Source organism: Eptesicus fuscus, chromosome 6, assembly GCF_027574615.1.
Source record: "Eptesicus fuscus isolate TK198812 chromosome 6, DD_ASM_mEF_20220401, whole genome shotgun sequence".
In the NCBI taxonomy this organism is placed as follows: domain Eukaryota; kingdom Metazoa; phylum Chordata; class Mammalia; order Chiroptera; family Vespertilionidae; genus Eptesicus; species Eptesicus fuscus.
The window spans coordinates 56,144,007-56,159,228 of record NC_072478.1 but is presented as its reverse complement, the minus strand read 5'-3'; the positions used below and the strand labels follow the sequence as shown (position 1 = coordinate 56,159,228).

Below are 15,222 nucleotides of genomic sequence, written 5' to 3'. Positions count from 1 at the left end.
TGAGTACCACCTTCCCAGTTAGGAAACAAAAAAATGTCTGCAGACTGTGCTCAGCAGGGAGTGAGGGGATGCAAAATCACTCCAAGTTAAGAAACACTGATTTGTCCTGGCCGGTGTTACTCAGTGGTTAGAGCATCGCCCAGCATACCAAAGGGTCTCGGATTCAATTCTCAGTCAAGGGCCTGTACCTGGGTTGCAGGTTCGCTCCCCATCCCCAGTCAGGGAGCGTTCGGGAAGCAATCGATGTGTCTTTCTCATTGATGTGTGTCTCTCTCCCTCTCTTTCCTCCTCTTCCCTCCCTTCTACTCTCTCTTTGAAGAGCAAGGGGAAAAATATCCCCTGGTGAGGATTAAGAAAAAATAAACACTGATCTAATCCAACTTTCCCCTTTAATAATCAGCTACTTAAGTCCAGAGCAGTTGTTTATTCAAAGTAAATGAAAATCTTATTGTCAGTCCACTTTCCTTTCTTAATTCAACAGAAAACATTATATACCACCTGGATGGCGTGGCTCAGTGGTTCAGCATCAACCTATGAACCAGGAAGTCATGGTTCGATTCCCAGTCAGGGTACATGCCCGGTTGCAGGCTCAATCGCCCCAGAGCGGGGCATTCAGGAGGCAGCCAATTAATGATCCTCTCATCATTGATGTTTCTCTCTCTCTCTCTCCCACTCCCTTCCCTCTTTGAAATCAATAAAAAGATATATCTTTTTATTTTTTTTAAAGAAAAACATTATGTACCTCTCAATCTTCCAGGATAACTTTTATAAGCAAAACAAACTGAACTATAATATCAAGCTTGAACCAATTATAAAATATTTGCTAACTATAATAAAAAAATCTAAAATATTACTGTGACTTCTTTGAAGCAAGCACTATCAAAAATTAGATTATTTTTTTAAAGATCTTGTGACAGGATGCCATGGTTTTAGATACATACAATTTTGGTAATGTATTCAAATGAATAAAAATGCTAAATATTTAAAACCATGAAAATGTATACATGAAAAGATATATTCTAAAATTCCAAATTAACAACACATTCAAACTTATCTGTTTACTCGGTTCCTATTATAATAAGATTTCAGGTAAGATCTTTTCTTCTATATAATCACTTACTTGGCATTTATCCCCAACTTCATATTGTAAGCCAGCAGCAATGGAATAATCACGTTTCTGTTGAGCTGTAAATAATATCAAAATAATATCAAGTTGACTTAATTATTTTCAAGTGCCACAAAACAAATTTATGGAAAATGCAGATTTTTAAACTCACCTTGTTTAGATTTGAGCCAAATTTCATATTCCACATTTCTATAAACTGCTGGATTGAGTGACTTAAGAACCTTTCTAGACAAAGGAAGGCTTTGGGAGTTCCCATTGTTTTTCAGGTGCTAAACAAACAAAGTCAGGATTAAAAAAATAAAACATTTTTGTTTGACATATGTATAAGAAAAAAACAAAAGAAAACTTCAAAAATTACTAAGTTGCTGAAAAATTTCCCAGTAGATGCACGTGATTCTACTGAAAATGTACCAGAAAGAGAAAAAAAATTAAGACTACACTTTCATAAGCTCTTATATTAAAGAACAAGTTAAGACCTTTAGAAAAAAATACCTGATCACTTGACAGAGCTTTAAATCCATTTACATCATTAGCAGTGGTAGTTTTTCTCCTATAAAGGAAAAAACATAACCATAATTAGTACAAAATGTGTTGACATGCAATTAATTTATTCTAACTTCACATAAAAATGTCAGAAGTCAGAGTTATATTCCACAAAGTCAAAGCTATATTCCAATGAGCCCTTAAAAATTTTAATAAACTGTGCAAGTAGCCCTAACCAGTTTGGCTCAGTGGATAGAGCATCGGCCTGTGGACTAAAGCAGTGGTCGCCAACCTCTCGGACATCACGGACCACCGTGGACCACTGGTTGGCAATTGCTGGACTAAAGGGTCCTGGGTTCAATTCAGTTACAGGCCTGAGCCCTGGCCCTGGTCAGGGCGCATGCGGAAGGCAACCAACCTATCTATGGGCCTCTCTCACATGGATGTTTCTCTCCGTCTCTCCCCTTCCCTTCCGCTCTCTCTAAAAATCAGTGAAAAAAATCCTTGGGTGAGGATTTAAAAATATATAAAAAATAAAGTGTGTGTGTGTGTGTGAGACTTATAAAATATTAAGTCAAAGACTTATCAGTAATTCTTACTGTCTCAATCATCAATAAAACAAACTGAAATAAAGGTAAGTAGAATAATTGGGTTTATAAAACATTCAATGTAAAAAAATTTCCTTTAAATACATAGATGATGATCCATTAAACAAAATATTCCACTACAAAAAGATGTACAATCTAGCGAAATGAATGCAAACCATATTCAGTATGCTAATGCTAGTAAGTGCTATTGGGGGTGTTAGGAAAAAATTATAATGTTGAGCCACAGGCTTAAGTAATAAAAAGTGGGATGAGGAAAGAACTTGTTGAGGTGTCTTTTTGAATAAGTAAGTAAAGGTAACGAGATAGCAAACCATACGGCTACTCAGTATTCCAGGCAGAAAAAACAGAAATCAAGTGCAAAGATCCTGGTGTGGACAAGAGGCTGGCAAGGCTGGAACAGTGATGGCAAGTAGAGTGGGAGATGAGGTGAGGAGCCACCTATACTCTTCTGTCCTATACTCCTTAATCAATCAATTTCTAGTCTTCAAGACAATTTCCCAAGTCTACACCCTTAAGTGCAGCAAATTTAAGAGACTCCAAGTAGCTAGTGTCTAGATTTCTAAAAAGCACCCATAATTTCCAGTACTTCAGCACTGGCCAATGTCAATGTGAAAAGAATCCAGGCACAAGAGTAAAACAACATCCCTAGTCTTTCCCCCTTGCTGTCACATTATGCCTACCTATCGTGCCATGGTTATATAGCACTCTTCCCTACTTGAAGCCTTGTCTTCCCTAAGCCAAATATGACACAAGAAATCTATAATAATGCAAAAAGTTAACGAGAAAGGCTCCCATGTTCCAAGGGCTACAATAATAAAGTATAAAAAGAAAAACAGCATTATAATGAGCACACCTTCCCTAATTAACTTTCTCCTATGTTCAATGACATGTCTTACTCAGAGAGGTGCTAGAGAAAACCATGGAGCAAAATTTTTACCTGGGCAAAGTTAATCCATTCTAGCATTAAACTTATAATAGCAGCCGAAACCGGTTTGGCTCAGTGGATAGAGCGTCGGCCTGCGGACTGAAAGGTCCCAGGTTCGATTCCGGTCAAGGGCATGTACCTTGGTTGCGGGCACATCCCCAGTAGGGGGTGTGCAAGAGGCAGCTGATTGATGTTTCTCTCTCATCAATGATTCTAACTCTCTATCCCTCTCTCTTCCTCTCTGTAAAAAATCAATAAAATATATATATAAAAAAAAAAAACTTATAATAGCAGACCCAGATTCTAACCTAACTGATTCATTTCCTTCTTATAAACAAATGGTAGACAATTTTTCAACCAGGAACAGGAAAATTTAATGTAAGAAATGCCTGAATAAAGATATATTTAAGTACTATTTAATAAAGAATTAGATATCAATTTCATTTCTTTCTCTAGTTTCACAGTACGTAACACCAAATAGGATACCTTCCTATTTAAGATACAACAGCAATAATATAGTTTAACTTCATTTGGATTGGAATATGATTAATTGCTATAAAATATCCTATATAATAAAACCCTAATATGCAAATCAACCGAACAGCAGAACAACCGGTCGCTATGACATGCACTGACCACCAGGGGGCAGATGCTCAACACAGGAGCTGCCACCTGTCAGGGCCAACAAGTGGGCGGCGCCAAGCCGCCAGCCAAGGCGGGTGCCAGCAGAGGCCCCCAATTGCCCCACCCACCCGTCGTCCCACAGATCGGCCCTGAGCATCAGCTCGACCTAGAGTCCCTACTCATGCACGAATTTCATGAACTGGGCCTCTAGTATTCTTAATATTATTGATAAAAACTAATATGTTGGGCACTATATCTAGGAACTAGCTTATGCACTTTATATGTTATTTCATTTAATTATTATAAACTGGAAGCCCGATGCACGAAATTCGTGTATAGGTAGGATCCCTAGGCCTGGCCAGCGATCAGGGCCGATCTGTGGGGCAACCAGCGGGGCAATCGGGGACCCCACTGGCACCTGCCTTGACTGGTCTGGGGCCTGTGGGCTGGGGACAGCTCCTGCGTTGAGTGTCTGCCCCCTGGTGGTCAGTGTGCATCATAGCGACTGGTCGTTCTGCCATTTGGCCGATTTGCATATTAAGCCTTTATTATATAGGAGGATTCTGCCCTTTGAGGAACTACTAATATATCTCATTTTACAGATGCAGAATTGAGGCTTCTTAAGTGAATTTAAGTAACTTGCCCCAAGTCTAATAAGTTGGCAGGAAGCCAGTATTGAAACAAGATTTGGAAGTCTACAGCCCATGCTCTTATCCACTAGTTTACATGTCCTGTGTGGGGAAAAAAAATATCATAGACTCGAAGTTAAAAGGTACTTATTCACAACCTAAACAAAGGCATTATCCAGAGCTGTTCCCACACTATTCCCTAAATTTGGGATTTTTATTATCTAAAAAGAGAAAGATGTGACATTATTTAAGAAAATAAAAAAAAGTCAAGGAAATCAAAATGGCCATTTTTTTAGCACTGAATACGCAAACAATTGACAGGTTAACCTTAAAATTTTATAATACCACAGATATAGGTAGACCAAATCTATTCCACATATACACATCCAGATTACATAGAATTAGATGCTTTTTAACCAAAACATAAGCTTTATGAGGTAAAATTAATGGCAGAGATAAAGAACCTTCTATTGCAGATTGCTATATTTTAGGAATACCATAATATTTCAATGTCAGGTAACTCCTTGCAGAATCATTTACTGAGCTGTTTCTTTGTACAGCACTGTAAAGATATCTTAGAATTTAAATTCATCCTTACCTGCAACTATCATCCTCTGAATCTGATATTTCACTGTGGCTTTCACCAGCTACTTCAGCAGTGTTGAGTCCCATCAAAATTTTACTAACATCAGTTTTAAATACCTTCTCATACAGTAATTCATAAAGGAGAGCTGCAATTAACAAGAGAGATGTTATGCAACATTAACTAATTTTATGTTCTAACATAAAATTGAATATCTATTGCCCAGGCTTCTAAAATCTTAACTAGACACCTGCAACACCTATGGTCAAATTTAATCAGAAAGTTGCCTACGTGGAGAGCAACCAGAATTTGTGTGTAATTAGTTTAAAATCATTACATAAGATAATTGCCATTTTTTAAAATATCAACACAAAAAGATATCTCAGCTCTGAAACAAGTATGATGACAATAAAAGATAAACATGTATATTGAGCAATTATTACACTCCATGTGTTAAGCCTTTACATTATCTCTATATTTAATCCCAGCACAGTGGTATAATTATTCTAATTGTACAGATAAGGGAACTGAGAATTATAGATGGCATATAACATGCCCAACCTTAAGAGACTTGGATAGAAAACATTAAGACTGCTTGCCCTAACCAGTTTGGCTCAGTGAATAGAGCGTTGGCCCACGGACTGAAGGATCCCTCCCGTGTTCGATTCCGGTCAAGGGCACGTATGTAACCTGGGTTGCAGGCTCGATCCCTGGCCCCAGTCCGGGAGCAGGGAGCATGCGGGAGGCAACCAATTGATGTGTCTCTCTCACATCAGATGCTTCTCTCTTTCTCTCCCCCTTCCTTCCACTGTCTCTAAAAATCACCGGAAAAATATCCTCAGGTGAGGATTAATAAACAAAACAACAAAAAAAAAAAAAAAAAAAAAAAAGACTGCTAAGAAGATAACTTTTTATAAAAGAATAAAAAGAAACTGTTATAAAATGTATTCTCAGCCCAGCCAAAGTGGCTCAGGGATTGAGCATCAACCTATGAACCTATGACTGAACTATGGTTCAATCCCCAGTCAGGGCACATGCCTGGGTTACAGGCTCAATCCCCACTAGGAGGTATGGAGGCAGCCGATCAATGATTCTTTCTCATCATTGATGTTTCCATCTCTCTCTCCCTTTCTCTTCCTCTCTGAAATAACAATTTTTAAAAAAATGTATTCTCAGCAGCCAATGAAGAAGCATATTTAGACAACGTTTTGCTAAAAAAAAAAAAAAAAAAAAAAAAGGGCCTAGCTGGTTTGGCTTGGTGGCTAAAGTGTCAGCCTGCGGACCTAAGGGTCCCGGGTTCGATTCCAGTCAAGGGCATATGCCTGGTTGCAAGCTCAATCCCCAGTAGGGGGTGTGCAGGTGGTGGCCAATTCACAATTCTTTCTCATCATTGATGTCTCTATCTCTCTCCCTCTCCCTCTCTGAATCAATAGAAGTATATTTAAAAAATAAAAATGAAAAAACAAACAAACAGAAAACAGAAATATGTATTACCCAATATTCTCAATTGGTTTTACTACAGTGATTCTTATGAAAACAAGTACACTAAGAATTCATCAACAATGAGTTTCTTAAGAGACTTCCTTCTAGCAAACCATCTTTCTTCTACCCCTTATATCATCCAACCCACAGGCACTGAGAAGTATAGGAAAGGAATCTCCATAAGCTATCTTTCCCAAAGCTGACATGTCCAGATTTTGACTAGCTGGGGAAAAAAGGACATAGCCCAGGATAGACAGCTAGACTTGCATACCTCAAAACAGATCAATTAATTTTAACAATTTGCATTACACATTATCTTTACTGCTCACCACTAGCTTAAGAACAGAGGAGCCCTGGCCTGCGTGCTCAGTGGTTAGAGCATCAGCCTGCAGACAGGATCTTGAGTTCGATTCCCAGTCAAGGGCATGTACCTGGGTTGCAGCTTCGCTACCAGGTCATGGCTCATGAGGGAGGCAACCAATCGATGTGTTTTTTTCACATCAATGTTTCTCTCTCTGTATTTTCCTCCTTCCCTTTCACTTTCTCAACCTTGTGTGAGGATTAAAAAAAAAAAAAAAAAAAAAAAAACAGAGGAAAAGCTGTTGCATGCCCAGCACTACTGCTTTGTATAAGTGATGTGCATTTAGAACAGACAAAGGAAGGAACTAATAGAGCAGTAATTCTCAATTGGGATGGAACTGTACCCTTCCAGGAAACATGTGGCAAAATCTAGTGACATTTTTTGGTTGTCACAATGGGAGAGAGATCTACACAGCAGATGCTAGGTTTACTACTAAACATCCTACAATGTACAGAACAGCCCCCACAACAAGAATTACCTGGCCCAAAATGTCAATAGTGCCAAGGTTGAGAAACCCTGCTCTAGAGCCAAATATAATCAAATGTTTGATTTGCTCGGCCATGTAAATTTTCAAGCCATATACTATCAGCTTTTAAAATACATACAAAACCTTATTATTGAACTTAATTACTGCAGGAAATAAATAACTTTGTATTTATAAGTCAAACTCTAGCTACTAGATCTTCTTTTCCTATTGAAAGAAGTTTTTAATACAGTATTAATATTTTTGGTAACCTAAGATTTTTAGAAATATCTTTTTATACAACAAAACAGAGTATATGCCCTGACTTGTGTGCATTAATACTGTATATCATAGGAATATAATTTCCTATACATACACAAGGGTGAAACTTACACTGACACATAGCAGAGCTCTCTTTATACTTTATGGGATAGACAATATCATAGTGATTTCCATTTGAAAAACACAGTAATACCTGAAAGAGAAAAATAAGACACCTTTCAGCACTTCATATTTGATATTTACATAGCAACTTATTATCTCCAATATCTCTCAATCACTAGTAAATAATTTTCAAACGGAAAGTGAGTATTTTAAAAGCAATCTAAAGCTCCAATGTAGTCAACTATGGTATATCCGCATGCTGAAATGTTACACAGCTATTAAATCAAAAAGTTCTTAATGGCTTGGGGAATGCTTATGGGATAAAAAATAAATACATTGCCCTAGCTGGTTTGGCTCAGTGGATAGAGCATCGACCTGCAGACTGAAGGGTCCCAGGTTCGATTCCAGTCAAGGGCACATGCCCGGGTTGTGGGTTCGATCCCCAGTAGGGGGAGTACAGGAGGCAGCTGATCAATGATTCTGTCTTATCATTCATGTTTCTATCTCTCTCTCCCTCTCCCTTACTCTCTGAAATCAATAAAAATGCATATATATAATTTAAAAAAGCATGATTTCAGCTACTTAAGGAACAAGATATAAGAGACCGTAAGAAAATATTCCAAAATTTTATTAATACTTACCTCTAAGAGGCATAATCAAGAGTAACATTTTTCTGCTTCTTTACAGTTAAAGTACAGTTAACCCTTGAACAATGTGGGGGTTAGAGGTGCCAACTCCTATGCATTCAAAAATCCAAATATAACTTTTGAATCCCCCAAAACTTATCTACAGTCCTCCCTAGGTATCTGCAGGGGTACTGGTTCCAGGACACACTAAACCCCATAACCAAAATCCACGAATAGTCAAGTCCCTTATATCAAATGGTGTAGAACAATGCAAACAATTGGCCTTCCCCAATACCTTAGCCAGTAAATTATCTTTATAATGGGAAATATATCACGATTACCAAAGTATTTCTGGATGCAATGGAAGAACCTATTTTTACAAGTTATTTTACTATTTAATGTTTATATTGACACAAAACAGTAATAGTCTGGTTAATCAGACACACTAGTATCTCAACTTTTTTCCTCTAGTGATAGGGTTCAACATGGTGATTTGTCAGGAAAAACTAATACAAAATAATATGGCTCAATGATGATTAACAGGAACTACACTATATCAACTCAGTATTAGCCTTCATGCACAACTATTTCTACAACCACCTTAAAATTATTGTTTAGGAGGTCAAGGTGGCAACTGAGTAGTTCTTTCACTTAAAGCTTTTAAAAACACTGAAAATTCTTACCTTTTCAGGAAAATTATTTTCAGTTACTTGTGAAGGAGAAACATTTGGTTCCCGATAAATTACAAAATCTTTCCTGAAAGTAACATTTTTAGAAATTACTTCTGATGGTTTGTTTAGGAACTGAAGATATAGCAGTAAACATAAGATAGTACTGGAATACTAAGTTGTAAAATACCTATATAAGAGCATCTTTTCAAAAAAAATAAAATTTCAAATATAGCTTGTATATGTGTGACTTCATATATAATTATTAAAGGAAACCTCAAAACTACAGAAGTTGTGAAGAGGAAATGTACAAAGACATTTTGAAAAGAAAATATAAAGCATTCACCTGCTCCTCTACTAGGCAATAGTAGAAAAATTGGTAATTGACAGAGGTGTTTTGCCTCTGTTCTAATGGCCCTTCAGTGCTACTGGCCTTGAGAAAGCAGGAAATCATTTCTCTGTATGGTTGATAAATGGTAACGTTTAGAGGTCTGGAAAATTTTCTGTACTCCTTTCCAAAAATATCTTGAAAATTAAAATTTCTAAATATTGATATATCTAAATGTCAAAATCTAATTCATGCAATAAAAAAAAAAATTTAGAAAAGATGCTTCACAACCAAGACATAAAATCACTATTTTCACAATTTTAGTATAATGTAATATATTAATTTTCCACTAACTTTACTTTTGTTGAATTATGTTATTAGTGTTTACCTGTACATAAGAGAAAGGGCACTTATTTCCACCTGTCCAACCCATTCCTGTATTAAAGAAAGAAAAAAAATGGCCCTTAAATGTCTCAGACTTTTTACAATATACCTCTAAACCAGCGATTTTCAACCAATGTACTGCAAGAATTTTTAAAACATGCAACACCTGACTGTTTAGTCAGGGCACTGACCTCTTTTCCCTTAGAGTGACAAATTAAAAAATGACAACAATAACCGTCAGGTGTAAATGAATCAAAATTATACCTATTTTTTTCTGTCAGATTAGTAAAAAATATTTTTTTGGTGTGCCGCAGATTTTGAGTAATTAGATTATGTGTCATGAGATAAAAAAAAGGTTGAAAATCGCTGCTCTAAACATCTTCATACATACCTTTATACAATATAAAGCTCAGAAAGCTTGTTATTAGTAGTATCATAAATATTATAAAAACATTTACATAAAATAGGTTATATATACTAAAAGGCAGCCCAAGTCTCTGTTGCAAAAATCCTTAGTAATGGGGTAGAATGACAGGTCCTAGTGGTGTGGTGGTAAGACCAAGAAGTGGTATCCCTAAGTTGAGAACTTGTTGAATGCAAGGGTTCTGTCCTCTAACCTAGCACCCAGGACAGAGCTTCGCACATGTGGAAGGTACAAAGAGAGCAGTATCCCAGCAATCCTTTTCAAATGAGGTAGAGATTCTACAATCCTAAAGGAGTCACTTTAAGTCTCTAAGGAGGAAATGGCCAGTATATATAAAAATCTTAAAATATTTTCATAAACTCTTAGACAAAGCAATTCAACTTCTATAAACCTATCCTACAGAAATGTTTTCTATGTCCACAAACATAAACAAGGATGTTCACTGTAGCTATCTGTAATAGTTTTTAAAAATGTTTGTTAGAGCCCAAAATTCCACTAACACGTAAGGAATAATTAAATAACTTACACATTTTATCCACACTATATATGAAACATGCAGTCATTAAAAAGAATGAGGTATACCCATGTGAAGGGACTTGGAAAAAAATCACTGACTAGTATAAAAAGTCATAGTAAAAGAATTCTATTGTATAAAACAAAAAGTTATGTGTATAATATGTATGCATATATTCCTTGAGAGAGGACTGGAAGGATAACATCCTAAACTGACAGTGGAGACAGGGAAAATAAAGGATTTTCACTCTATATTAAATATTTTACCATAAGAATGTATTCTACACTATTTGTGAAATTAGTAAAGACTTAATACCAACAGTCACTAAAAATAATGAGCTATGGTACATGAATGCTGCCAACTTTTCCTTGAAAGAAAAGAAATTTGAGGTAAGAAAAAGATTTTAGACAATGAACACAGACGAAGATAATAATCTTTTCCCCAGAGATTTTTCATTTTAATAGTTCTTAAAAATTGGTTCTGGTTTTCAAAATGAAATGGATGCCATATATTACAATAGATTTCTTAAAACAAGCCTCTACCTAACAATGGCTTATCATTAACTGCTGCAAGCAACACCCCTCTGGTATAAACGAAATCTCTCAGATCACAAACAAAAGCGACACCTAATGCAAAATGTGTTACATCACTTTAAAAAATGGAAAATTATTCTACTCGTCTCAACAAAATACTACCTCTCAAATAATGTACTATTTTATAAGTATTTAATCTTCAGAATAAATTCTGCCGTAGTCTGGTTAAGCAGACAATGGCTATCACAGTATCTTCTCTAACCAGGGTCAATTTTAAATGTCTCTTTCTCTTTCTCTCTATTAAAAAAAAAAAAAATCAATAAAATAAAAATATCTTAAAACCACTGCAATTGGTCTTCTTGCCTCTGATCTCATCTCCCTCGAAACCACCTTTATACAAAATTCTTTCATCCATTCAGTCAGTCAACATAAATGTCAGGCACTGTTCTCTAGTTCACAGTGGTGAACAAAACACACTCACTCACTTCCTGCCCCAAAAAACTTGCAAGGCTTCCCAATGCCAGATTCCCAGGCCCCAGGCACAGACTTTGATTCAGATCAGGAATAAAGAGCAGGGGACCTGCATCTGTACAACTACCTCAGGTGATTCTGATGCAGATGGTGTGTAACTCACACTGAGATATGCTGGTCTAAAGCATAAGCTCCAACTTGGTGAGCTTAGTTAGCATTGAAGGCTTTCTCATGATCTGACCCATAGCTTGCCCTTTGACTTATTTCTCATTACCTCATACTGTCAAATGCTCCATGCTCCACAAAACTGGACTGCATTCTGAATCTGCATTGCTCACAATTTTCACTACCTGAAATTGACCTTCACCCCTGGCGTTTCTTATTCAGAATCTATTCAGACTTCAAATGCCAACTCCAACTCTTGCTTTGCCTCCCCAGCTGGAAACAAAATTCTGAATGCCTATAGCATCATACCTGTTCTTCTTATGGCATATGTACTTTCTCACTTCTGCATCCCCAGGGTTATTGGCAATTCTTGGACCACAGCAAGCACTCAAACTAATATTAGGAAATCAAACTGAGATACCAGTTGCTGACCAAACACCCTGATCTCATGTTATTATTCCCTTCGCATCCTACCTGACTCCTCTCCTTAGCTTCATCCTTTGCTAATGTCATTTTAAAATTGACAGTAATTACCTCTGGAGATAACGGGACATTCTACATGACATTCCATGATATTTGGATTTTTTACAGGAGTTTTGTAAGCAGAAAAAAATTTATTTTAACATCAATATAACTGAGGAAGTGTGGCAGTGAGACCTGGTGGGGAAGTGCTGACCTTTTACTCTCAACAGACTCTTCCTTCTTCTCAAGCTAATCATGGAAATAAAACCTCCATAAAAGAACCTATCTTCTCAGTTACCTGAACAAGTAATCAAATCTTGCCCTGTCCACCAACCCCCATACACCTACCAACACAGCATCATGAAATTCACCACCAGTTTTATTTTAGCTCTTTTACACTACATTCACATAACATTGTAATAAAGATAAAGATACCACAACCCTGTCCTTAGGCAATATCTAGTGCACAGTACAGTACAAAGCTCCAACTGTCTTCCAATTAAATGCTATGTAAAATGTGCACCTAAGAAATCTTTACAAGGAAACAGGGTAACTCACTGTAACCCTTCCATACACTATAATATTAATCTTATATATAAAAAATAGATAAAAGATTACTGCATACCTGTGGGTTTTCCAAACGTTTTAAATACTCTTCAAATGATCCTTCTATAAACTGGAAAAGGAAAAAGAAATCTATTAGGAATACATCAAAACAACAGTTAACCTCTCCATTGTGAATTACTGAGTTCTTACATAAACCTTGGATACCTCAGTAACAGTAAAATATATAATCTAATTATGAAAATACATACAAATCATTAAGTGAGGATCATAAACACACAAAAAGAATTTAAAGAAGGAAACACTGTCAGAAAAGGTTTCCTGGACAGGATGTGGACAGACACAGGGACAATATGGCATGTGGAAACAGTGAGGACACTGTGTTGGGAAGACAGGAGTGACCTGGTCAGCAAGAACAGGGCACTTTCGTGGGGAGAGCAGAGTGAGAGAGAACTCAGACTGGACATCTGTTTATAGAAAGTTTGAGCCCAGGCATGACTTTCAGTAGAGGGAGAGAAGGCAATACAAGGTCACTGCAGGTGACATTATGAACAGAGAAATGATTATGATAAAAGCAGCATTTTAAGATTAATTTGAAAATGGCCAATATGTAGAGGAGAATAAACAAAGACAGATACATTAGCTAAGACATATTAGTTTACTAATACAGATATGAATATTCACTGTTCCTTAGGTCAGTTATACTAAAAGCAGAGATGAGAATTAATAATGCTAAAGATATTTTGAAAAATCAGTAAGATATTTTCTAATACACTTTGCTTCACTGTCACTTTAACATAAAAATAAAATTTTATTCAAGCTATGTGAGCCCTGGCTGGTTTGGCTGAGTGGATAGAGCATCGGCCTGTGGACTGAAGGGTCCCGGGTTCGATTTCAGTCAAGGGCACATTCCCAGGTTGTGGGCTCAATCCCCAGTTGGGGGTGTGCAGGAGGCAGCCAATCCATGATTCTCTCTCATCACTGATGTTTCTATCTCTCAGTTAGGGGTGACCAGGCCTGCAGGAGAGGGCAGTTAGGGGCGACCAGGCCAGCAGGGGAGGCAGTTAGGGGTGACCGGGCCAGCAAGGGAGCGGTGAGGGGGTGATCAGGCTGGCAGAGGTGGTTAGGGGTGATCAGGCTGGCAGGCAGTAGTGGTTAGGGGCAAACAGGCAGGCAGGCAGGCGATCGGTTGGGAGCCTGCAGTCCCGGATTGTAGAAGGATGTCCAACTGCCGGGATCAGGCCTAAACAGGCAGTCGGATATCCCTCGAGGGGTCCCAGATTGGAGAGGGTGCAGGCTGGGCTGAGGGACACCCCCCCCCCCCAGTGCACGAATTTCGTGCACCGGGCCTCTCGTATCCAATATAAGACTCTCCTTTCTAATCAGAAAAGCATCCATCTAGGCTCTGACTGAACATCCTCAGTCACAAGGAACACCCCGCCCCCTTCCCATGACAGCCTTTTCCCATTCTGGCCAACAGAAATGGTAAAGTGAAACTTACCCCTTTGGAACTTTCAACTTCTGGTAATATCTTGTAAGATTGCAAGGGTTAAATAAATATATGCAAAGCATTTAAAATAATGCCTGGCACATATTGAGTGCTCGACCAGTGTTAGTAATTTCCATTATTGTCAAGAGAGTTTTAGTTTTACCCTCTGGGGTCAATAATAATGACTAACTCATTTGTAATTTCTTCAAATACTTAAAGACCACTCCATTTACCTTTCTCTTCTCCACCACACTCTAATATCCTATCTAGCCTCATAACCAGTTTTCTTTTTGTAAGACAAGTTTTCTTTTTTTTTTTTTTTAATATATTTTATTGATTTTTTTTTACAGAGAGGAAGGGAGAGAGAGAGAGAGAGAGAGTTAGAAACATCGATGAGAGAGAAACATCGATCAGCTGCCTCCTGCACACTCCCCACTGGGTATGTGCTCACAAACAAGGTACATGCCCTTGACAGGAATCGAACCCAGGACCCCTGAGTCCGCAGGCCGACGCTCTATCCACCAAGCCAAACCAGCTAGGGCAAATCAAGTTTTCATATCTCCTGATCAAGTAGGTAATTCTCCTTCCTGAAACGTATTATTGTCCATCTTATAAAATGGCACTCAGGAAAATGTTACCAGCAATAATATTTTTCTTGAATATAGGAAAACCAACCCAAGAGCATACCCAAACTAAGAACCATTTATCTATTAACTCTCAGAATTGAGTTATTTGCAAAACACCAACGTTCTTTTAGCAGTCCACAGGGGAGAATAACACTGAAAGTTGTCATATGACTTAATTCTAAGCAAATCTTATAAGGCTTTCAATGTAAAATGAAAATAGGTCACTGTCATATTTCACAGCCTACTACATACTACTGAGAAAATTCCAGTGAAGTGTTCTACAACATTCTATTAACTATT

The 15,222-nt window shown here is 37.5% G+C and overlaps 1 protein-coding gene across 4 annotated transcripts in view; it reads right to left on the bottom strand.

Moving 5' to 3' along the window:
* The window catches only part of OTUD4 (OTU deubiquitinase 4), a 46,857-nt gene that overhangs the window by 22,261 nt on the left and 9,374 nt on the right, over positions 1–15,222 (bottom strand). For all 4 annotated transcript variants that reach the window (XM_054717704.1, XM_054717701.1, XM_054717702.1 and 1 more), the window contains exons 3-10: positions 12,869–12,919; positions 9,679–9,725; positions 8,978–9,050; positions 7,678–7,759; positions 4,994–5,126; positions 1,619–1,676; positions 1,278–1,395; positions 1,121–1,185 (exon numbers count right to left, since the gene is read on the bottom strand). In XM_054717704.1, the coding sequence (XP_054573679.1) occupies positions 1,121–1,185; positions 1,278–1,395; positions 1,619–1,676; positions 4,994–5,126; positions 7,678–7,759; positions 8,978–9,050; positions 9,679–9,725; positions 12,869–12,919 (627 nt within the window). The remainder of the gene's footprint in view (positions 1–1,120; positions 1,186–1,277; positions 1,396–1,618; positions 1,677–4,993; positions 5,127–7,677; positions 7,760–8,977; positions 9,051–9,678; positions 9,726–12,868; positions 12,920–15,222) is intronic.